Genomic DNA, 23376 nt, shown 5'->3' on the forward strand with positions numbered 1-23376 from the left:
AAAACCCACTGTCAGTAATAGCATGACCTTGGGTATGTAATTGTACTTCTCTGGGTTTCAGTTTTCTCATTGTAAATAAAATCCGACTAAATATTTGTCATGGTCTGTTTCAGTTCTCAAATTTTATGTAAATGAGTGATAGTATTACTGGAATTTTTTATTCATGAATGAAAGATGTATTCTTTATAACTAAAGTGTAACTTTCTCTTTATTTTCATCATAGGACCTTGAGTGATTATTACAATGGAAGAAACCAATAATTTCAAGACACCAAGCAGATTATCTGAAAAAAGGAAATCTGGTAAGATATAAACCTTTCTTCTTTGTTATTGCTATCAGAAACGTCTTTGTATTATTATAGTTTGATCCTTTAATTATTATCGATCACACATGAACAATTTTAGCATAAGTCATCTTTATAATGTTGATCTTAAGAAATAAGACTTCTTTTATAGGCCAGAGTTTGGTCATCTGTGAGTTAATTTTATTGACATTCTAACAGATTTGTAGGTTCTCCCTGGTGAAGAACCAACTTAACTTGAACCATTAAGGAACTACTTTACCTTTCTACCTCTCACACACAGAAAGGTATTTTCCAAGGCAATTCAATGGACAAAGGGTAATCTTTTCAATAAATAAAAACAATTGGATATCCATATGCAAATCAACCCTTAGCTCACATAATATGCAAAAATGGCCAAAATTATAAAATTTCTAGAAGATAACATAGGAGAAAATGTTTTGTGCTCTTAGTATATAGATTTTTGTATATTGACTTTGTGTCCTGCAACCATACTAAACTCACTTATTCTATTAGCTTTTTTGTAGATTGCTTAGGATATTGTACATAGTTGGTAATGTAGATGAATAAAGACGGTTTTTAGTTTTTTTTCCCGGTCTGTGTTACTTTATTTCTCTTTTCTTTCCTTACGGCACTGGCTCCAGTATATATTTGAATAAAGAGGTATGAGAAGACATACTTGCCTTGTTCCTAATGAAGTATTTATGTTAGATGTAGGTTTTTCCAAGATGCCCTTAATCAGGTTGAGGAATTTTCCTTTTATTCCTGGTTATTATCATGAATGGGTATTGAACTTTGTCTAGTGCTTTTTCGGTATCTGTTAAGATAAAGTTTTCCTTTTTAAACTGTTCGTGTGGTATATTATGTTAATTTTAAAATCTCAAACCAACCTTTCATTCCTGGGGTAAAGCCAATACATTGGCCATAATGTATTGCTTGATTCAATTTGCTAATATTTTCTATGTTCATGAGAGATATTGACTGTATGGAGTGTCTGTCTAGTTCTGGTATCAGGGTATTTTGTATTCATAAAGTAAGATGGGAAGTGTTTCCTTCTTTTTCCTTTTTTTTAGAAATGACAGTATTTCTTAACTGGTAGAATTTACCAGGAAAACCATGTGGGCCTGGAGTTTTCTTAGTTTAAAATATTAGAAAAATTTTAACAGTGACCTCACAGTTAATAGATGTAGGGCTATACAGGTTATCTATTTCTTCCTATGTAAGCTCTGTTAGTGTTTCTTCAAGGAGTTTGTCTATTCTAAGTTGTCAAAGTTACTGGCATAAAGTTATTTGTGATATACTCTTATTACCCTTCTAATGTTGGTAGGATTTGTAGTGCTATCGCTTTTTTCATTTCTGGTACTGGTATTTTATATTTTCTTTCTTTCTTTCTTGATCAGTCTGACTAGAGGTTTATCTATCTTGGTGGATGTTTCATGCACTTGAAAGGATATTTTCTGCTGTTGTTGGGTGCATTGTTCCATAAGTGTCAGTTAGGTCAAGCCGGTTGACTTGTTTATGTTGTTTGTTCAAATCTTCTGTATCCTTACTGGTTTTTCTGTTTACTTATTCTATTACTGAGAGAGGAGTGTCTCCAGCTACAATTGTGGATGTGTCTTTTTTTCAATCCTATCAGTTGTTGCTTTACATATTTTGAAACTTGTTATTAGGTACCATATACATTTAGGATGGTTATTGTTGTACCCTGTTCATAGTCCACTTTATGTGGTATCAATAGAGCCACCCAGTATTATTTTGTTTAGTGTTTTGATGGTATATGTTTTCCAATCTTTTACTTTTAACATATTTATATCTTTATATTTAAAGTGAGTTTATTATAGACAGCATGTAGTTATGTGTTGTTTTGTTTTTATCCATTCTGACAACTTCTGTCTTTAATTGGAATGTTTAGGCACTAGTGACATGTGGCAATTTAAAGTTAGGTTCAAATGAAATAAAATTAAATTACAAATTTAGTTCCTCAGTTTTACTAGCCACATTTCAAGTGCTCAGTAACCACATGTGACTAGTGGCTCCCTTCCTGGACAACACAGATACAGAACATTTTCATCAAGACAGAAAGTTCTATTGGACAACACTGTTCAGACCATTTACATTTAATGTAATTCTGTATGGTTGGATTTAAACCTACTATTTTGCTCTTGTCCCATGGCTCACTGATGATTTCTTTATTTTTTTCCTAATCTTTTTCTCAACGCTTCATTTTTGGTAGTTTATGTTGCTTCGTCTTAAAATTTAGTTACTTTTTCTTCTGCTTCTCTAAGGTGGTGTTCTTATTCATTGTATTTTTCATTCCTTGAAGTTCCATTTGGATCTTCTTTTACATCTTTTTCTTTCCTTGTTATGCTCACATTTTCCTTTACATTATTGAGCATATTTTGGAGATTATATCTTAAGGTTCTTATCTGCTAATTCTACATCACTGCCATTTTGCGGTATGTTTCTGTTGGTTTATTTTTCTCCTGAGATGGGCCATGTTTTCTTGCTTCTTTCATGCCTGGTAATATTTTATGGCTGCTGGACATTTAATATTGTTGAGTGCTGGATTTTGTTATTCCTTTGAAGGGTGTGTGGTTTTGTTATGGTCCAGTTAGGTCACCTGCACATTAGCTTGTTTCTTTTGAGGCTTGCTTGTAAGCTTTGTTCTAAACTTTTTCCATGGGCTAAAATGTAGCTGTACCACTAAGAGTGACTCTTTAGAGGACTTCACTCAATACTCTGTGAGAGTTACCATGCTCTGGCTGATGGTAATTGAACTATTCCTAGACCTGTATAATCTCTGGTAATTGTTTAACCTATTGCTTGCGTTTGGTGCTTTCCTCAGCTTTGGGGGGTTCTGTCCATTCTATGTGCAGTTAAGTACTTAGCCAAACGCTCAAAGAGAGACCTCTTTTCAGATCTCTGGAGCTTTTTCTCCCACTTTTTGCCTCCCTCTTTAGTTCTCTATTCCACAGATTCTAGCTACTTAAATCTTGTTGACCTCTAATCTCCATCTCCTCAATTTGACAAGGCCTCCACTGTGTTTCTTTGCACTGCAGGCTGGAAACTACCTTTAAGCAGTAAGTTAGGTCAATGATAGGACTCACCTCATTTGTTTCTCTTCTCTCAGAGTTTACAGTCCTGCTCTGCCAGTTGTCAAGTATCTGAAAACCATTATATCTTGTCAAACTTTCTAGTTGTTCATGGCAAGATAGCAATTCCAGGAGCAGTTAATTGTTCATTAGCAAAAGTAGGACTCCTCTATCTCATCTTTTTTAATGACTGTATAATACTGTGTAATATAGATATACTATAATTATGACTGTAATGATGAATACTTAGGCTTTTTTGTCTTTTTGCAACCACAAAAGCACATACCGATATTCACATGTATATGCATGCATATATGATAGTAAATAGTTTAGGTTCTGTGGGCCACATAGGAACCCTATTGTTATATTCTTCTTTTTTTATGATTTTTGCCTGAATCAGTCATTACTATGATGGCTGAAAAATGATATTAAAAAGTTGATTTTATTGTCCTCAAAATCTGCTGAACTCTGGATCCAGGCTAAGTCAGTAGGGCTGCATGGTGCCTTATATCTGTTGTTGCTTCCTGAGGTCCTGTTTACCATCTCCCAAAGGCTCAGCTTCTGGAGAAGCTGGAGGTGTGTTTAGAAGGGTATGTTCCCAGGAAGAGAGAGAGATTTGGAGTCCAGACTGATGACATTCAAGTACACTGAATCTGTCTCTCTGTTTCCCCTGTTCTGGCTCCAGAGAAATAAGACAGTCACTAGTGAGATTGGTGCCATTCTGTGTAGTTACTTTCTATACTTTGAATTTTCTCAACTCAGAGATCTTGTCCCTGGTTTTGTCTGTGTTCAAAGGCCTCCTCAATTTCTCTTTTTTTCTGGACATGGAATCTAGATCTTCGATTTTGAAACCAGAATTGAACTCTTGACTCTAGAACCCTGGTTTCTTTAGCAAGTTGCTCTCTGGAATCAATCCCACAATAACAGTTGTCCATAAATGCCTTGATGAGGGTGTGTAATTGAGAGGAGTATAGCTAATATGACACTGTCTGTCTTTTCTACTTGAATCTTCTTTCAGGGTGATCTTGGTCTTGGCTTGATTCTAAGTCCTACTCAGGTTCTGATCTTTTCTGGAATCAGTTCCTAGCTCTTCGATTCTGAAACCAAATCTGTATTCTAGACTCTTCAGTGTTATTAAAGGCAAGTCTTCGTTTGGTAGCATAACCTGGGTACGTTTTTTGGTTGAAAGCATTGATGAGGATTTTCAGTTGATCTTCTGTGAATTTGGTGCAGCTGTGTCTACACTTCGTTGCCATGGTGTTGTTTGGAGAGTTGTCTTGGGCCATGTTGGAAGACAGTCATGAAGTCTAAGGGTTTGACCAAGAGACTTTCTTTATCTATTGTTTAACAAGGCTTTTAAAATGTAAAAATCGATTCTTAGGGCTTCCCTGGTGGCGCAGTGGTTGAGAATCTGCCTGCCAATGCAGACAACACAGGTTCGAGCCCTGGTCTGGGAAAATCCCACATGCCATGGAGCGACTGGGCCCGTGAGCCACAATTACTGAGCCTGCGCGTCTGGAGCCTGTGCTCCGCAACAACAGAGGCCGCGATAGTGAGAGGCCTGCGCACCGCGATGAAGAGTGACCCCCACTTGCCACAACTAGAGAAAGCCCATGCACAGAAATGAAGACCCAACACAGCCATAAATAAATAAATAAATACATTGTGTATTATTTAAAAAAAAAAAAAAAATCGATTCTTAGCTTGTGGGCCATACAAAAACAGGCCGTTTACTGACCCCTGCTTTAGTGTTACTGTCAGATCGAGCTCTAAAAGTAGACTTGGTCAAAGGGTATCCATTTAAAATTAGGATAGATAGTGTCAAATTGCTTTCCAAGACTTTGCCAGTTAATACTCTTTAAGAATAATATATTGAGAATGGTAGGATGCATCTGTAGACGTCTTTTCAAATACTAATTTTATCTTTTATTTCTCTTTCTGACGTTTAGCATTGTGTTTAACTCCATGCATAAATATTCCTGCCTCTCCGTTTATGCAGAAGCTTGGCTTTGGTACTGGGGTAAATGTCTACCTTATGAAAAGGTGAGTATAAGATTTCAGATGAGTGTTTTTACATGGAACCATAGTTCCACTGTACTTGGAGACAAAAAGGAATATGAAAATTCAAATATTTAGATTTGGGGTATGTTCATAACTTTGCCAGAGCTCTGCCTGGTATACTTTTCTCCTAGCTTCCTCCTGATGGATTATTAAAGGAGAAGTAATTTACCTTGTAATTTTTCCTTGGCTTGTTTAAGAAGGGAAGAGGACAGAGGAGAGGGGTTCCTGTGTGATACCAGTGTTGGGGGATATCAGTGATTATTAATCCCTTCTGTCTGGAGAGTTGCCTTCTCAAGATATTCTCTTCTAAAGAAGTAAAAGTTTTTTTATTTCTTATGTCATCATTGTTAAGTAAGAAGGACAAATATGTGATTTTAAAGTAGGAAAATCGTATTAAAAGAAAAATGAAATAGAATAGGGGCTAATAGCTAATAATATTACACATGACAACAAACACATTTTATTAAAAGTTGTTATATTCATTACTCTGTACCTATTTTCATGTTTATTAAGTGGCAGACAATTAAGCCATTATGTATTGCTTAATGTGTTCTCGGAATCAGCCTGACTAGTCCAACCCAGCAGGTCGTTAGCTTCTCTAGGTTTATATTGTTCCCAAATAGAAATACTGTAATAAAAAGCTAATGAATTGAGAATAGCATAGCAGTTATATATAAGTGGGTATTCTTGAAGCATTTTTGCAGTTTAAACACCCCCTTTGTGTGTTTCTATGCTATAAGTTTTGTGAACTTTCATTTTTTAATGTCTAAAACTCTTGTCTAAGTTATTTTGAAAGAAAAAATTTCTCACAGGTTCATGGCTAGTCTCATTTTTCTCCCTTTTAAAAACTATTTTTAAAAAGTGAAGTGTGTTGTTAACAAAGTTATACTGTATGTGACTTAATTAGGAAGCTTCAGGTGACTGATTGAAAACAGCAGTTCCTGCCTGAGCCTCCCAGTCTTCAAGGGTGGCCCTGTTAGCTTGGGATTTTCCTTTACCGGTAGCCTAGAGATTTCCTTTGCTTCTCTGGTGAACTGGATCCTCTGTTTTTCTGTATCTCATGTCTTAGTATTTCTTGGTTTACATCTCATTTTGGTTGAGGACATTTGGTAGCGCCCCATGAAAAGATGCACAGAAGATACATTTTTGAGAATTTGCATTTCTGAAAACGTTCTCATTTTACCCTCATACTTGAATGGCCTTTTTTGTTTTTCTGGGTTATAATTCTCATTCAGAAGTACTTTTCCTCCAGAATTTTGAGGACATTGTTCAGGTGTTGCTGTTGAGAATTCTGAAGCCCTTCTGACTACTGATTCTTTTTATGTATCTGTTCTATGTTATCTGTTCCTCCCACTGTAATTTCACAATGACATGCATGGGTGTGGGCCTCTTGGAAACTGAAAATTCCTGTTCTTAAATTTTTGAGAAATTATTTTTTTTAATAACTTTGATGATCATTTTACCCTTCTTTTTTTAGTTAATTAATTAATGGCTGCATTGGGTCTTCATTGCTGCGTGCAGGCTTTCTCTTGTTGCGGCGAGCGGGGGCCTCTCATTGCGGTGGCTTCTCGTTGTGGAGCATGGGCTCTAGGCACGCGGGCTTCAGTAATTGTGGCTTGTGGGCTCAGTATGTGGTGTGCAGGCTCTAGAGCGCAGGCTCAGTAGTTGTGGCTCACAGGCTCTAAAGTGCAGGCTCAGTAGTTGTGGCCGTGGGCTCAGTTGCTCCACAGCATGTGGGGTCTTCCCAGACCAGGGCTCGAACCCGCATCCCCTGCACCAGCAGGTGGATTCTTAACCACTGCGCCACTAGGGAAGTCCCATCACCCCTGTTTTTCTGTTCTCTGTCTTGGAACTCCTATTATGGATGTTGGATTTACTGGACTGATCTCTAATCTACCTTTATTTTATTTATTTTTTTGGTCTGTTTTTCTATTTTCTTTCTCTTTTTGTTCTGTTTTCTGGGAGATTTCCCCAACTTCATCTTCTGATACTTCCATTGAGTTTTTCATTTTTATCTATCTTGTTTTTAATTAATTATCTGAAAGTTTTCCTTTTTAAGATGACATCCTTAGTCTTGTGGGGATGCTAGACATGTTGTATATCTTGATCTGGATGTTGATAACACAGGTATATACACGTGTGAAAACTCACTGAGCATTTAGGGTGCAATTTGGTCGTGAATTACTGTGTTCCTGTATGGTTCACAGGTTCTCAACTACGTCAGTCAACCTTAGGCTAAAGACCGTCTGCTTTTTCCCCTTTCAAAGCCAGTCGTCCATCTTCAGAAGTTGGGGGATAGAGGATGGGCAGCTGCCTGCTGATACAGAATCAAGGATCGTATCTAGGAATGCACCTGCTTTTAAAACAGCTTTCAAGAAGTTCATTGGGCCTGTTAAGTCAGTTACTTTCAACTGCTTTTCAAGCTTCCGAGACTTTGTTGCTGTTGTCTCCTCTTCATTATTTCCATCCTTGTCAGTCGGTGTATGTCTTAAAGTATTCATTTGTTTTTATTTTAGAGGTGCCTTAGAGGGATCAAAATTTTATGTGTATGTTCAGGCTATCATTTCAATTCAGAAGTCTACATTTTTTACTGTCAAATTTGCATTGCTAGATAAAACCCAACATAGTTGTGATGTATTATTATTTTTTAATAAATGGATAGATTCATTTTACTATTTGTTTAGAATATTTGCATCTCTGATATAAGTAAAATTAGCTTGTGATTTTTTCCTTTTCCTTTCCTTTTTCCTTGTGATTTTCCTTGTCCCTGTTTGATTTTTTTATTAAGGTTATATTGGACTCATAGTCCTTTTTCATTCTATTCCCTGGAACAGTTTGTATGGGATTGAATAATGTGTTCCTTTAAAATTTAGTAAACTCACCTATTAAATTATCTAGGTTTTGTGTTTCTTGAGGGAAAATTTTAAACTCTTGATTACATTTCTTCTTTTATGAGTTTTCTTAGATTTTTTAAACAAATTCGTCCATTTTGTCTTTTAAATATATTGGCCTTAAAAGTTTTAGTATTTATTCACTTATATATTTTTTAATCTCTGCTGAATATGTCCCCATTTTCGTTTGCAATATTATTTGTGTCTCCTTTTGTTTTTTTTTCCTTGTGCAGTCTCAACAGAAATTTGCCTGTTTTATTAGTATTTTAGTGAACCAACTTTTAACTTGGCAAAGTTTTATTCAGATTTGTAAATACATTCTTGTCATTCTGTAGGTTAGGATATGTTATGGAAAAGGTGAAGATGGACTTGCTCACTGAATTCTAAATAATCGAGAGCTGTGGGTGGGGTACCCCTTGAAACTCGAAAAATATATTTTTCATATTAAAATGAGATGGAAGAGGTATCCCTAAATGCTCTTGTTATCTAAAACTGGAGGTTTAAGAATAATTTAGATGAACTTATGCATGATAGATATATATGAATTAAGAAATCTAGTGATCCTTTGAATACATGTTTTTTGATTTTAAACAGAGGTCCTGCAATCATAGAGCTGTGCTCATGAGGTAGAGTACAGAGCTAAATGGGCTCTTGGTTCAGTCTGTTGTTTTACCTTCTTATGGTTGAACTTTTAATCTTTAACTTTTGAGGCTCTTTGACTAGCTTTTGTGCCCATATGCTGCATACACTTTGTCCTTTGTAATTTGCCATACTCATAAACGCCTACCTTACCTGGTGAACAAACCTTTCCCTGACTTCGTTTTACCTGTTTGTTTATTTAGGCCTCGAAACATTTATACCTTAAATATTCTTAAAACAGCTGAATCTTCCTAGAAAATAGAAATTTACATTTTTTCTTATTTTTATGTTTATTATTATCTCCCTAAACACATGTATATGGTGAGAGGTATGTAAGATGAATTGCTAAGTCTGTTAGAGGCACAATATTTGTTGGTGAAGAACAGTCTGTTACTCTTTGCATGGTTATATATGAGCCAAATGTATAACTTCTTTAGATTGTTTCTTAGATATTAGTGTTTATTACTTTAACATTCTGTAACTCATATTTGGTACATATAGTTAAATGCTTTTTGAGTAATTGGTAGTTTGAAATGCTTGAATGAAAAAATTAGAAAATACTATAGTAATTTTGAAGTTTAAAATTTATAACATTTCATCTTTTTCCTTTTAGTTTTCTCTTTTTAACCCTTCCCTTCCAGTAATAGATATCAGACTTTTTTTGTAATCAATAGATTTAATCAGATATAAGTACCCAATTAAAGAGGATGTATAACAGAAGTGTTGATAGTCTAAAATATTTTAACTATTTTTTAAAGAAAACAACAAATTATTATTAAGTCCTTCTCAAAATTTGGAAGTTCTTGTTAGTCATTTGAAATGTATTATGGTTATTAATCTTTCTGTACATTTTTGATTAATTATTTTTTAAGATCTCCAAGAGGTTTGTCTCATTCTCCTTGGGCTGTGAAAAAGATTAATCCTAGATGTAATGATGATTATCAGAGTATGTATCAAAAGAGACTAACTGATGAAGCTAAGATTTTGAAAAGCCTTAATCATCCAAACATTATAGGTAAGTTTAGATTTATTTGGTAACAGTATCTGGTATAGTATTCTGTTTATCCAGAGATGGTTTATATAATATCTTAACTGGTTTCACTAATAAAAATGAAGAGGGTAGTGATGGAATTTAGCAAGAATCAAATTAATGTGAACATTCTAAAATAAAAATTAGTGGGAATTCCCTGGTGGTCCAGTGGTTAGGACCCTGGTCAATCCCTGGTCGGGGAACTAAAATCCTGCAAGCCGTGCGGCTTAGCCAAAAAAAAAAAAAAAAAATAGTATATGTTTTTAGATGCTTAAGTATATATTTAAAACTTCATGGGAGTACATATAGTCATTTATGGTGCTGGTACTATGGAGAATTCAGGAATGTAATATATTCATTTACATAATTTCCTTATTTTAATTTTTAATGTAAGTAGAGCTGGTGAAACCATTATATTTAGGAAGGCATTGAGTATTAAAAAAATCTCAATTTGTGATACTATTGGCAAACACTGAAGGCATTTTAAATTAGATCTACTGAATGAGTTTTGTAAATAATAGCTATTTCATTTTATATTTGACAGTGTTAATCCAGATCTGTATTCGGTCACATTACTGTAAAAAACTTAAATACTGTTGTTCTTCCCTATTTCAGTAACAAAATGTCGTGTTTTCTTTAAGGTTACCGTGCCTTCACTAAAGCTAGCGATGGTAGTCTATGTCTTGCTATGGAATACGGAGGTGAAAAGTCTCTGAATGACTTAATAGAAGAAAGAAATAGAGATAGCCGAGATCCTTTTCCAGCAGCCATAATTTTAAAAGTTGCTTTGAATATGGCAAGAGGGTTAAAGGTAACTATGCTATTTTATATATATATATATATATATATTTTTTAAGATTTATTTATTATCTGTTTAGTTTTGGCTGCGTCAGGTCTTAGTTGTGGCACACGAGATCTTTGTTGAGGCATGCGGGATCTTTCATTGCAGCAGGTGGCCTTCTCTCTAGTTGTGGCATGTGGGTTTTCTCTTCTCTAGTTGTGGCATGTGGGCTCCAGGGCACGTGGGTTCTGTAGGTTGTGGCACGTGGGCTTTCTAGTTGAGGCGTGAGCTCAGTAGTTGTGGTGTGCTGACCTAGTTGCCCCGCGGCATGTGAGATCTTAGTTCCCTGACCAGGGATTGAACCTGCGTCCCCTGCATTGTAAGGCGGATTCTTCACCACTGGATGACCAGGGGAATCCCATGCTATTATATTTTAAATTACTTTTGTGGGACCTGAAGAAACTAAATACTTTATTTATTTATTATTTAAAATGTTGTGTTTAATTTCTGCTGTACATCAAAGTGACTCAGTTATACTTATGTATTCTTTTTCATTATGGTTTATCATAGGATATTGAATATAGTTCCCTGTGCTATACAGTAGAACCTTGTTATTTATCCATGCTATATATAATAGTTTGCATCTGCTAATCCCAAACTCCCAATCCTTCCCTCCCCTACCCAGCCTCCCCCTTGGCAACCACAAGTCTGCTGTCTATATTTGTGAGTCTGTGTCTACTTTGTAAATAAGTTCATTTGTGTAATATTTTAGATTCCACATATAAGTGATAATCATATGGTATTTGTCTTTCTCTTTCTGACTTACCTAGTATGATAATCTCTAGGTCCATCCATGTTGCTACAAATGGCATTATTTCATTCTTTTTAATGGCTGAGTAATATTCCAGTGTGTGTGTGTGTGTGTGTGTGTGTGTGTGTGTACACACATCTTCTTTATCCATTCATCTGTCGATGAACAGATACTAATATGCCTAATTACAAGGTGGAATTTTTTTCCCAAAGAGGGAGTTGCTTTAAGTTAAAGTCTTTATAGAATCTCTCACCCTGAAGAGTGCACTGTGTATTTATTTTGATCAGCAAAGTATTGTTAGAGGCCTTCACACCTTCACATAGCCTTAAATAACCCAAGTCAGGAAGTTTTGCTTATAGAGATTGCGTGTTAGATTTAGTTAAATGGACTAATATATTTACAACAAATTTAGTCATTATTCCTGGGGGTGTACTCTAACCCTCTGTTGCTATAAACAAGCCTTTCAAAGATTTTTTTGTGGGATACTAAGTTTTGGACATGGTGAATATACACCTATAGGTCAAGTGAAAAAAGTGCTCTCAATGTTATGCAAACAAATTATTGTGCCTTTGGGTAGACATACTGTAAGAAAAAAGTAAGAGATAAAAAGAATTCTGTATCCTAAATAACTTAAGTAATTATGGCTCCAGAAAATTGTTGGATGACTCAGAAAACAGATTATGTAATGATACTGATGTCAGAGTTGCATGTTAAGAATTCAAATAAAGTTGTTTCATGAAATGTGAAACTGGAAAAAGGCAATATTTCTAAATATATATTTTAATATGTGTATAGAAAAACTGATTTTAAATAGGATGAACTAAATTAATAATTTGAATTATTTAATAAATAATTATTTTAAATGTGTATAATGGAATTAATAAATTACATTATAAATATATTTGAGCATATTCAATTTATGGTCAGCAACGTTTAAATTAAGCACTGTAAGTGTTCCAAGTTAAATACCAAGAATTGTTTCTGCATCACTTTCAGGCCCAGCTCACAGTAGATGCCCAAATGCTGATGAATGAAAAAATAACAGTTTTGCAGGACATTTTTGATTATGGATGAATATCATCACTTGTCAATTCTAAGAGTTAATGTGTAAAACAAAATATAGTCTTAGATTACATTACTCCTTCATCTTCTGCTTGTGAATTATTTGCAGCATTATCTCAACAATTTGAGGAAACCCTGTGTCATTGTGAAGATTACAAAATTATTTCTAAAAATTACTAGCCTCAAGTAAATTGTAGTATATTTTGAAATCTGCAGTAGCATCTTTGATGTAAAAGTATGTGAGGTGGGTTTGGAAATTAAAAGTTAGCCTATCTATAAATAGACATCAGTTTCCAAAGAATCTTTCAGATTTCTGGTCAGTGTAGCACACCAAGACAGCTTGGGATGGTCCCTTCTCTAGCTTCGAATAATTTGAGATGATGGACAGATATAAGCCTGTAGGTTAGGAAGGGCATTCAAGTTGTTATTTTTGTTTGAGAGTTATCATATTTTTTTAATTAGTTTGTATTTTTTGCTCAGATGTGTTAAATTTTCCACTATTTTAGTATTTGCACCAAGACAAGAAACTGCTTCATGGAGATATAAAGTCTTCAAATGTTGTTATTAAAGGTGATTTTGAAACAATTAAAATCTGTGATGTAGGAGTCTCTCTACCATTGGATGAAAATATGACCGGTAAGTAGAATTCTAATTTTTTTTTTAAAACAAATTTATTTATTTATTTATTTTTATTTTTGGCTGTGTTGGGTCTCTGTTGCTGCATGTGGGCTTTCTCTAGTTGCGGCGAGCAGGGGCTACTCTTCATTGCGGTGTGCAGGCTTCTCATTGCGATGGCTTCTCTTGTTGCGGAGCACAGGCTCTAGGCGCGGGGGCTTCAGTAGTTGTGGTGCAGGGGCTCTGTTGCTCTGCGGCATGTGGGATCTTCCCAGAGCAGGGTTCGAACCCATGTCCCCTGCGTTGGCAGGTGGATTCCTAACCACTGCGCCACCAGGGAAGTACCAAGAATTCTAATTTTCAAAATTGCTTTTATACAGTATTTAAATTTCTAATTTTTACATATTTAAAAAGGTAATAAGTTCACATTCTTCAAAAATCAAAAACTATGAATAAAAAGTGTACAATTAAAAAAATCCCTTCTTTTATGTCTCTCTTCTACTCAGCCTCTAGCCCCCTTTCTTGCCACACACACAATATAAATGATTGGTTTCTCGTTAGTATATATTTTAATTGAAGATGTGGGGAGCTATTTCTAACCTGGATTGGGATTTTTAAGTGGTAAAAGATCTGGGAATAGAAAACAAAATTTTTACAAGGTTTTGTAAAGGAATTCATTTAGCATCAGCATAATGACAAGATTTGGGAAACTGCTAGAAGAAACTGGAGTGGGAGTAGGAAAGAAAAGTGCTAATTAAGGCCTGTCTTCTGCTTTTTGCCCCTTGGCCCACCACACCTCATTCTTCTCTCTCTATTGTGAATACTGACCATTCTCTTCTTAGGGAATTTAAGATATGTTCTTTCTTTTTTTTTAATACCTTCTTTGAATATTGTTTTCCATCATGGTTTATCATAGGATATTGAGTATAGTTCCCTGTGCTATACAGGAGGACCTTGTTGTTTATCCATCCTCTATATAAAAGCTTACATCTGCTAACCCCAACCTACCACTCCATCCCTCCCCCAGTCTGTTCTCTGTGTCCATGATTCTGTTTCATAGATAGGTTCATTTGTCTCATTTTAGATTCCACATATAAGTGATAGCGTATGATATTTGTCTTTCTCTTTCTGACTTACTTCACTTAGTATGATAATCTCTAGTTGCATCCGTGTTGCTGCAAATGGCATTATTTCATTCTTTTTCATGACTGAGTAGTATTCCATTGTATATATGTACGACATCTTCTTTATCCATTCATCTGTTGATGGATATTTAGGTTGTTTCCATGTCTTGGCTATTGTGAATAGTGCTGCTGTGAACATAGGGGTGCGTGTATCTTTTTGAATTATAGTTTTGTCTGGATATATGCCCAGAAGTGGGATTACTGGATCCTAATGGTAATTCTATTTTTAGTTTTCTGAGGAACCACCATACTGTTTTCCACAGTGGCTGCACCAACTTACATTCCCACCAACAGTGTAGGAGGATTCCATTTTCTCCACACCCTTTCCAGCATTTATTTGTACACTTTTTAATGATGGCCATTCTGACCAGCGTGAGGTGGTACCTCATTGCAGTTTTGATTTGCATTTCTCTAATAATTACTGATGTTGAGAATATTTTCATGTATCTATTGGCCATCTGTATTTCTTCTTTGGAGTAATGTCTATTTAGGTCTTCTGCCCATTTTTCTATTGAGTTGTTTGTTTTATTGTTGTTGAGTTGTATGAGCTGTTTGTATATTTTGGAAACTAATCCCTTGTCATTCACATTGTTTGCAAATATTTTCTCCCATTCTGTAGGTTGTCTTTTTGTTTTGTTTATGGTTTCCTTTGCTGTACAAAAGCTTGTAAGTTTGATTAGGTCCCATTTATTTATTATTATTATTTTTTTATTATTTTTTGCGGTACGCAGGCCTCTCACTATTGTGGCCTCTCCCGTTGTGGAGCACAGGCTCTGGACGCGCAGGCTCAGCAGCCATGGCTCACGGGCCCAGCCGCTCCGTGGCATGTGGGATCTTCCTGGACTGGGGCATGAACCCGTGTCCCCTGCATCAGCAGGCGGACTCTCAACCACTGCGCTGCCAGGGAAGCCCCGGTCCCAATTTATTTTTGTTTTTATTTCTGTTGCGTTGGGAGACTGACCTAAGAAAACATTGGTACGATTTATGTCATAGAATGTCTTGCCTATGATCTCTTCTAGGAGTTTTATGGTGTCTTGTCTTATGTTTAAGTCTTTAAGTCATTTTGAGTTTATATTTGTGAATGGTGAGTGGGTGTGACAGGGTGCGGCTGTACAGCTTCCCCAATACCACTTGCTGAAGAGACTGTAGGGAATATAAGATATGTTCTTGTTGAGAAACAAAAACAAAAAAGCAAAAGCCTTAAAGAGAAAGCCTCTGCTTTCAACATATTATTTAATAAATAATATTTAAATTTGCCTCTTTATATAAATATAAGGTAGAAGGAAGGCTAATGATACTGTTTCGAACTATGTACATCTTAATTTCTAGTTAAAGTCTACAAGTTGAATTGAAGGGGAAAGCCAAGATAAATAGATTGACTTTATAATGATGTCTATAATCATTAGTAAAGATAGAACTGGCATGAACCCTTAGGCTAAATAACTGGTACAAGGCTGAAACTTCAGCAAATAAAAGGAGAAATTGTCAAAAAGAATAAAAATAAGATTTTTTTAGCATAATTTTCTCAATCCTTAATAGATCTAATAGACAAAACTAAGATGTAAAAGATCTGAGTAAATAATAAGTTCAATCTCTATGCATTAGAATATTTATCAAAATTCACCATATACTAGTTAAGTTACAAAAGAAAATCTCAGATTACAAAAAGTAGAAATAGACTAAAGGTTAACATTCATTATCCTCAGTGCTATAAATATAGAAATTGGTAGTACGGTTGGAAACAAAAATTCAGGAATTTAATATAATTGTATATAGTTCTTGGCCAAAAGAAGTGAAGTTCCAGTTACACGCTATTTAGAAAATAATGAGAATGTAAGAACAAATCAAAACCTATTTGATATGGTCAAAAGTGCTCAAAGGAAAACATTTTCATTATTTAACCTTTATGAAATTGAGTATTCAACTGAAATCAGGAAAAAGAAAATGAAGCCCTGAAAGAAAGGAGAAATTAATGAATGAGAAAATCTATAAATTCTGTAATATCCCAATATGATCTATGTTATTCTAGAACATTTCAAAGAGAATGTAAAGTTTATCCTTGAGGATACGTGTTCAAACACAGCCAGGAAAATTCTGTGAAAGAGCGTTAGTAGGAATTTTCCTGACCAGATGTTAAGTATTATAAAGCTATAGTAATTAAAGCCATGATACTCATGCCAAACTAGGCAGAAAATTTTAACATAAGAGTCAAGAGATAGTTCCCAAATATATAAAATTTGTTATATGATAAAGGTGACATTTTTGTATTAGTGAGAAAGAGGTAATTGAGTCAGTAAATGATGGTATCTGGTCATTTTGGAGAAAGTTGTTTCCTATCCTCACACTCTAATCCCTCTAGATCAAAGATTTAAAAAAAGAAAGTAGCAGAAAAAATTGTTGGTAAATATTTCCTTAATGTTGGGCTTAAGAAGGTAGAAAGCATTTTTTTAAAAAAAGTTATGACTACTGAAAATTCCTTGAAAAATTTCTGTATGTTAGTATGAGCAACAGTATAGATGAATATACTCTCATGCACTATGTAGAAGTTGCAGTTGGTGTATCATTCAGGTTAAGATAAGTTTTGCTATGGTAACATAGGCCCTCAAAAACCTCAGTGCCTTAAACCAAGGCTTCTGATTCAAGCTACACGTCCATTAGGGCTGTGTTCCATGTCATTCGCACGTTAGGACCTAAGCTGCTAGGACATCCACTATGTGGAATACTGCCATCGTTGTGTGGAAGGTAAAAAAAACTCTAGAGCTGCACTATCCACTACAGTAGCCACTAGCTACGTATGGCTGTTTAAATTAATTAATATTTAAAATTTTTTAAAATTCATTTTCTCAGCCACTTTAGGCACATTTCAGGTACTCAGTAGCTACGTGTGGTTAGTGGCTACCATATTGGACAATGCAGATACAGAACATTTTTATCATCACAGAAAGTTCTGTTGGACAGTGCCACCCTAGAAAGTCTTGCACTAACAATTAAATGCTCCAGCTTAGAAATGACACAAGTCACTTCTTTCACAAGTCACTGACTGGAACTAGTCAAATGGCTTCACCCAGCCATGACAGGCCAGAAAGTGTGGTCCTTCTGAGTGTCGAGAAGGTGGTCCTTCTGTGCATGTAGAAAGTGGAGAGCATGAACTGCTTGATGTACAGCACCAGTAACTACCACAGTGGTGTAGCCTTTTCAGAGGGCAGTTGGAAATGCATATTTCTCTAAAAAACAAAACCTTAAAAATGTTTATGCCCTTCGATCCTGTAATTTCATTTCCAAGAACACATTCCAGAGAAATAATTGGGCAGTGCAGGTATTTTTTTTTTACAATAACCTGGTATATTAATTTCTGGAACAGTCAAAAGCTAGAACTAGGCTTATAGAAGAAATAGAGTTGGAACAGAAGAATCAAAACCCATGCAACCTTGAAAACAAAGCAATACCCCAAATAGTAACAATCCTAGTAAAAATACTAACACCTTAGATCTTCACTAGCACCCAGTATCATTCAGTGTTGTGTAGCCACGAACCCTGGATTTGTGCTTCCTTGAAGGTAAATATAAGGGTGTTTATTTTCAATAGATACTTCTCATTAAAATTAAAAATTTGATCTGGCTTTTTCAATAAAAAAAAGTATCATATCACTTACATGTGGAATCTAAACAATAAACCAGTGAATATCACAAGAAAAGAAACAGACTCACAGATAAGAGAACAAGCTAGTGGTTACCAGTGGGGAGAAGGAACGGAGGAGAGGCAAGATAAGGGTAGGGAGTTAAGGGGTACAGACTACTGTGTATGAAATAAATAAGCTACAGGGATATGTTGTACACACAGGAAGTATAGCCAATATTTTATAGTAACTATAAATGGAATATAACCTTTAAATATTGTGAATCACTATGTTGTGTACCTGAAATTTATATAATATCGTACATCAACTATACCTCAATAAAAAATTATAATAATAACAAAAAAGTATTTATAAGCTTGGGGAAATGTCTTGGCAGCTCTTTTACCTGCACTCTCAGCTTCACCAGATAGTTTAGTGTTATAGTCAGTACAGCAGTTCTTAAAGCAGTGCTCTGAGGGAAGGCGTTTCTGCGGGCTAAGGCTTTTTCTTTGTGAGGAAGTTTACTCCTAATCACTTAAAAGATAACATTAACATACTGGGGAAAAATACATCACATAACTTATCTTTTTTACTAGTTGTGTGTGAGCTAATTTGTGTTAGAAAAATACACATTGTACCAGAACAGATTTTGCAAGAATGTAAGAGAATGTCCATCAGTAAGGAAGGGATGGTGTTATTTATTGTACCACCACACAATAGAATACCATATATCCATTAAAATTATATAGGTTTACATTTGTTGGCATGGAAATATATCTAAATATGTTAAGTGAGATGAATAGATGATAAAATAGCACCTAAAGTATGTATTTACATACACATTAAGAGAAGTTTAAAAAATACTAAATTTTTTAAAGTTTTGTGTTTTAATAGGTAACATAGTCACATATTTCACAACTATAATATACACAGGGTATTTTGTAAAAAGCCCAAATCTTAACAGTGGTAAATTCCAGGTTGATTATTTATTTAGCAAATATTTTTAATACTAAGTACAGTCAGCCGTTGTGCTAGGAACTATAAATATAGAGGAAAAAAGGATAGACACAGTCCTTACCCTTTTGGGGCTCATAATCTAGATGGAAAGCAGTTCTTGAATAACTAATACTAAAGTATAATGACCATTATGATGTAAGGAATTTTGTAAACATGACAGTGCCACAACTCAGCCTAGATGTTGAGAAAGGCCTCCCTAAATAATTAATGTTTAAGCTGAGAGTTGAAGGATGAGTAGAACCTCCAGTTTCATCAGTTTTCAGTTTGTGTCCGTGAGAACTGAAAAAGGTAATGTCCGCTTAAACTCTTTGAAAGTAATAAAGGGCAAGAAAATATTTAAGTTTTTGTGTTGACAAGAAGGAATGACTGAACCATTGACTTATGATCTCATCAAACTTTTGTCAGAAAAATTTGTCTTCACAGAGAAGAAAACTTAATTAGTAACATATGTGGGAGAGCCACTTCTATTATGTTTAAAGTCTAAGCACAGACTTGGAGAAATGTATTAAGTGGACATATAGGAAGTACACTTGTGGTTGGCTGGAGTCTCCAATTGGAACTGATATATTAGACCCAGACTTCTAGAAAGCTACTCTTTAGCATGGCGAATCCCTGTAGGAATTTGACCTATTTAGAATGGGGTATGAATCCTTCCTTATTGCCACAGTGTCACGGCCCGTGTGGACCATGTCTGTAGACTATCCTGTCATGCATTCCATTAGGGCCTCTTAGATGTGAGGTGATATGGGGGAAAACTTCAAGCAGCTTATACAGGACATGACTGCCTTCCAGACTTTATCTCCTAAAGCAGGGTTAAGTAAAAAGGCTGTCACAGACACATATTTTGTTCTGGTCACCCAATGCTGGGTACTGTTCTAGTCTGGCATCATTGTTCTCACTTCATCTTCAGATAGAGCCCACTTACTTCTTAGGCAGATTTCCTCAAAATGCTGAATGAATGAATGAGTGCTTGTTGACTGGAATCTTCAATTTCCTGACTTCTGTATCTTCATTTCTTCCTTCTTGGTCTCTGCCCCTTTAGTTCTCTAAATGTTAGTTTCCTTCTCTCTCCCCTTTCTTTGTAAATTTCTTGAGACTCTCAAGGCAGACTTTCCTCTAGCTCTGAAGATAAGCTTCTTTCATTAATCAGGCTTCCTGTGTTTTTTTTTCTACTTCTTGTCTGAAAGTGAATTATATTAATTCAGTTTGTTTTCACTCTAACCTTATTTGTGAGGAAATGGAGATTATAGCAATCAAGTACTGAAAAATTTCATTTTTAGTACAATATACTCTGAAGTGAATGTTCTGTTTGTAAGTGTTTGAGTTTATCCTAGTCATAGCAGAAGTAAAGATTTTTAAATATGAAAAGGAACATGTATAAAATTATGGAAGAAATTATAGAGTATCTTTGTTGACTACAATCGAATTAAGTTAGAAACCAGTAACAATAAGATGTCTAGGAAAACACCAAGTATTTGGAAATTCAGATAACCTATGCGTCAAAGAAAATGACAAGGGAAATTAGAAAGTATCTTGAATTGAATAAAAAGGAAAGCAGTACATATCAAAATGTGTGAGATATAGCTAAAGCAGGGCTTAGAGGGAAATTTGTAGCTGTGTACGTGATTATAGTAGAAGAAAGAAGGGATCTGAATGAATAATTTATGTTCCATCTTAAGCTAGAAAAAGAAGAGCAAAACAGGTCCACAGTAAGTCAAAGGAAAGAAATAATATATGAGCAGAAATCAGTGAAATAAAAAATAAACACAAGAAAATATTAATAAAGCCAAAAGCTGGTTCTCTGAAAGATAATAAAATTGACAGATCCTCAGCTGGATTGATCAAGAAAAAACACAAATCTCCAACATCAGAAATGAAAGAAAGGTTATCACTACAGATCCTACACACATTTAAAGATTAATAGGCCATTACAGACAACTTTATGCCAACAAATTTGACAACTTAAATGAAGAGAATAATTTCCTTGAGAAATACAATTTACCAAAATTGGTATAGGAAGTAATAGGAAGTCCAAGTAGCCCTATATCAAACATTCCCCCAGAGAAAGCCCAACACCCAGATGTTTTCACTGCTGATTTCTATCAAACATTCAAGGAGGAAATGACACCAATTTTACATAAATTTTTCAGAAAATAGAGGAGTAGGGACCCCTGACCAATTTGTTCTGAGGCCAGCATAACTGTGATATCAAAACCTGACATACTCATGAAAAAAGAAAATCACCAACTCACAAACATAGGTGCAAAAATCCTTGACAAAATATTAGCAAATTGAATCTAACAGTATATAAAAAGGATAGTACATCTGACCAACGAGAGTTTATCCCAGGAAATAAAAGTTATTTTAATATTCAGAAGTTTATGCTAGCCATCATATTAACAAATTTGAAAACTTTTTTGAGATTTGTAAACATCTCAATTGAAGCAGAAAAAGCATTTAACAAAATCCAACTTCCGTTCATGATAAAAATTGCTAACTAGACATAGAAGGGAACTTAGCCTCAGAAAGGGTATCTAACAGAAAAACCTATAGGTAGCATCGTACTTACGGAACAAGGCTTATGTGCCTGCTTTCACCAGTGTTAAACACTGTCATATAGTCCTACCATTAAAATAAGGTAAGAAAAAAGTAAAAGGCATCAAGATTGAGGAGGAAATGAAATTGTTCATATTTTACAGTGATATGATTGTTTAGGTAGAAAAACTCAAGGAATCACAGAAAAACTACTACAACCAATAAATGAAGTTAGCTATTATATTTCTATATATTCAAAATAAATAATGAAAAAAAGAAAAATTTAAGATTTCTATTTACAAGTATAGCTGTCCTCCAGTATCCACAGGTTTGCTTTCCAGTTTCAGTTACCTGCAGTCTGAAAATATTAAATAGAAAATTCCAGAAATAAATAATTCATAAGTTTTAAATTGCTCGCTGTTCTGAGTAACCTGATGAAATCCTGCCATCCCACCTGGGAAGTGAATCATCCCTTTGTCCAGCATATCCTGCCCGTTAGTCACTCTGTAGCCATCTCGGTTATGAGATGGCTGTTGCCAGTATGGCAGTACTCGAGTTCAAGTGAACCTTATTTTACTTAATAATGGCCCCAAAGTGAGAGAGTAGTGATGCTGGCAATTCAGATATGCCAAAGAGAAGCCATAAAGTGCTTCTTTTAAGTGAAAAGGTGGAAAGTTCTCGACTTAATAAAGAAAGGAAAAAAAATAATATGCCGAGGTTGCTGAGATCTACAGTAAGGACGAATCTTCTGTCCATGAAATTGTGAAGAAGGAAAAAGAAATTTATACTAGTTTTGCTGTTACGCCTCAAACTGCAAAAGTTATGGCCATAGTGTGTGATAAGTGCATAGTTAAGAAGAAAAAGGCATCAAATTTGTACAATAAGATAATTTTGAGACAGAAGGAGAGACCACATTCACATAACTTTTATGATAGTTTATTGTTATAATTGTTCTGTTTTATTATGTTGTTGTTAATCTTTTATAGTGCCTAATTTATGAATTAAACTTTATCATAGGTGTGTATGTATAGGAAAAAAATAGTATATATATGGTTCAGTACTATCCATAGTTTTCAGGCATCCACTGGGGATCTTGGAATGTATCCCCCAGGTGTAAGGGGAGACTGCTATACCAAAAAGCATAAAATATTCAAGAATAAATTTTGCAAAAAAGTCCAAGACCTCTTTATTGAACACCATAAAGCTTCACTGAAAGAATTAAATAAGATGTTAAGTAAATGGAGAGGTCATGATTGTGCATTGACAGACACAATACTGTTTAGATGTTAATTCTTCCCAAACTGATCTAGAGATTCAGTCCAATCCCAATCAAAATTCTAGTTGGCCTTTTCATTGAAATTGACAAGTTGACTCTAACATTTAAATGGAAATGTGAGTGGACCTATGTCATTCCTGGGCAGAGAAGCTTTAAGAGCCACTATGTGATTCCACTCTCCCTTTTCCCTGATTTAGCAATCATAGAAGCAAAGAAGTGGTAATTCTCTCAGCTGAAGGACAGCATAGTTTGAAAAATTAAGAAACTGAGGCACAGAGATTGTGATCTGCTCAAGGTCACACAGCTTGCACATGTCTTTGAACCCAGGCAAGGCAATCTGGCTCCAGAGTCTGTACCTCCAGACCCACAATCTATGTTCCCACCCCTTTCTAAGAGAATTGCTGTTTCTCTACACCCTTGCCAACTGACTAGCTTTATGAATGTTTAACAATCTGATAGGGAAAG

General features: G+C 35.1%; 1 protein-coding gene and 1 pseudogene across 1 annotated transcript in view; one reads left to right on the plus strand and one right to left on the minus strand.

Moving 5' to 3' along the window:
* The first annotated feature begins 243 nt into the window (after nt 1-243).
* The window catches only part of PBK (PDZ binding kinase), a 24299-nt gene continuing 1166 nt past the window's right edge, over nt 244-23376 (plus strand). Inside the window, exons 1-5 of the mRNA XM_007466158.1 lie at nt 244-301; nt 5343-5436; nt 9857-9999; nt 10656-10825; nt 13175-13304. Of these exons, the coding sequence (XP_007466220.1) occupies nt 244-301; nt 5343-5436; nt 9857-9999; nt 10656-10825; nt 13175-13304 (595 nt within the window). The remainder of the gene's footprint in view (nt 302-5342; nt 5437-9856; nt 10000-10655; nt 10826-13174; nt 13305-23376) is intronic.
* LOC103086584 (double homeobox protein A-like) lies at nt 3899-4679 on the minus strand (annotated as a pseudogene).

Source organism: Lipotes vexillifer, unplaced genomic scaffold (genome assembly GCF_000442215.2).
Source record: "Lipotes vexillifer unplaced genomic scaffold, Lipotes_vexillifer_v1.1 scaffold308, whole genome shotgun sequence".
NCBI lineage: Eukaryota > Metazoa > Chordata > Mammalia > Artiodactyla > Lipotidae > Lipotes > Lipotes vexillifer.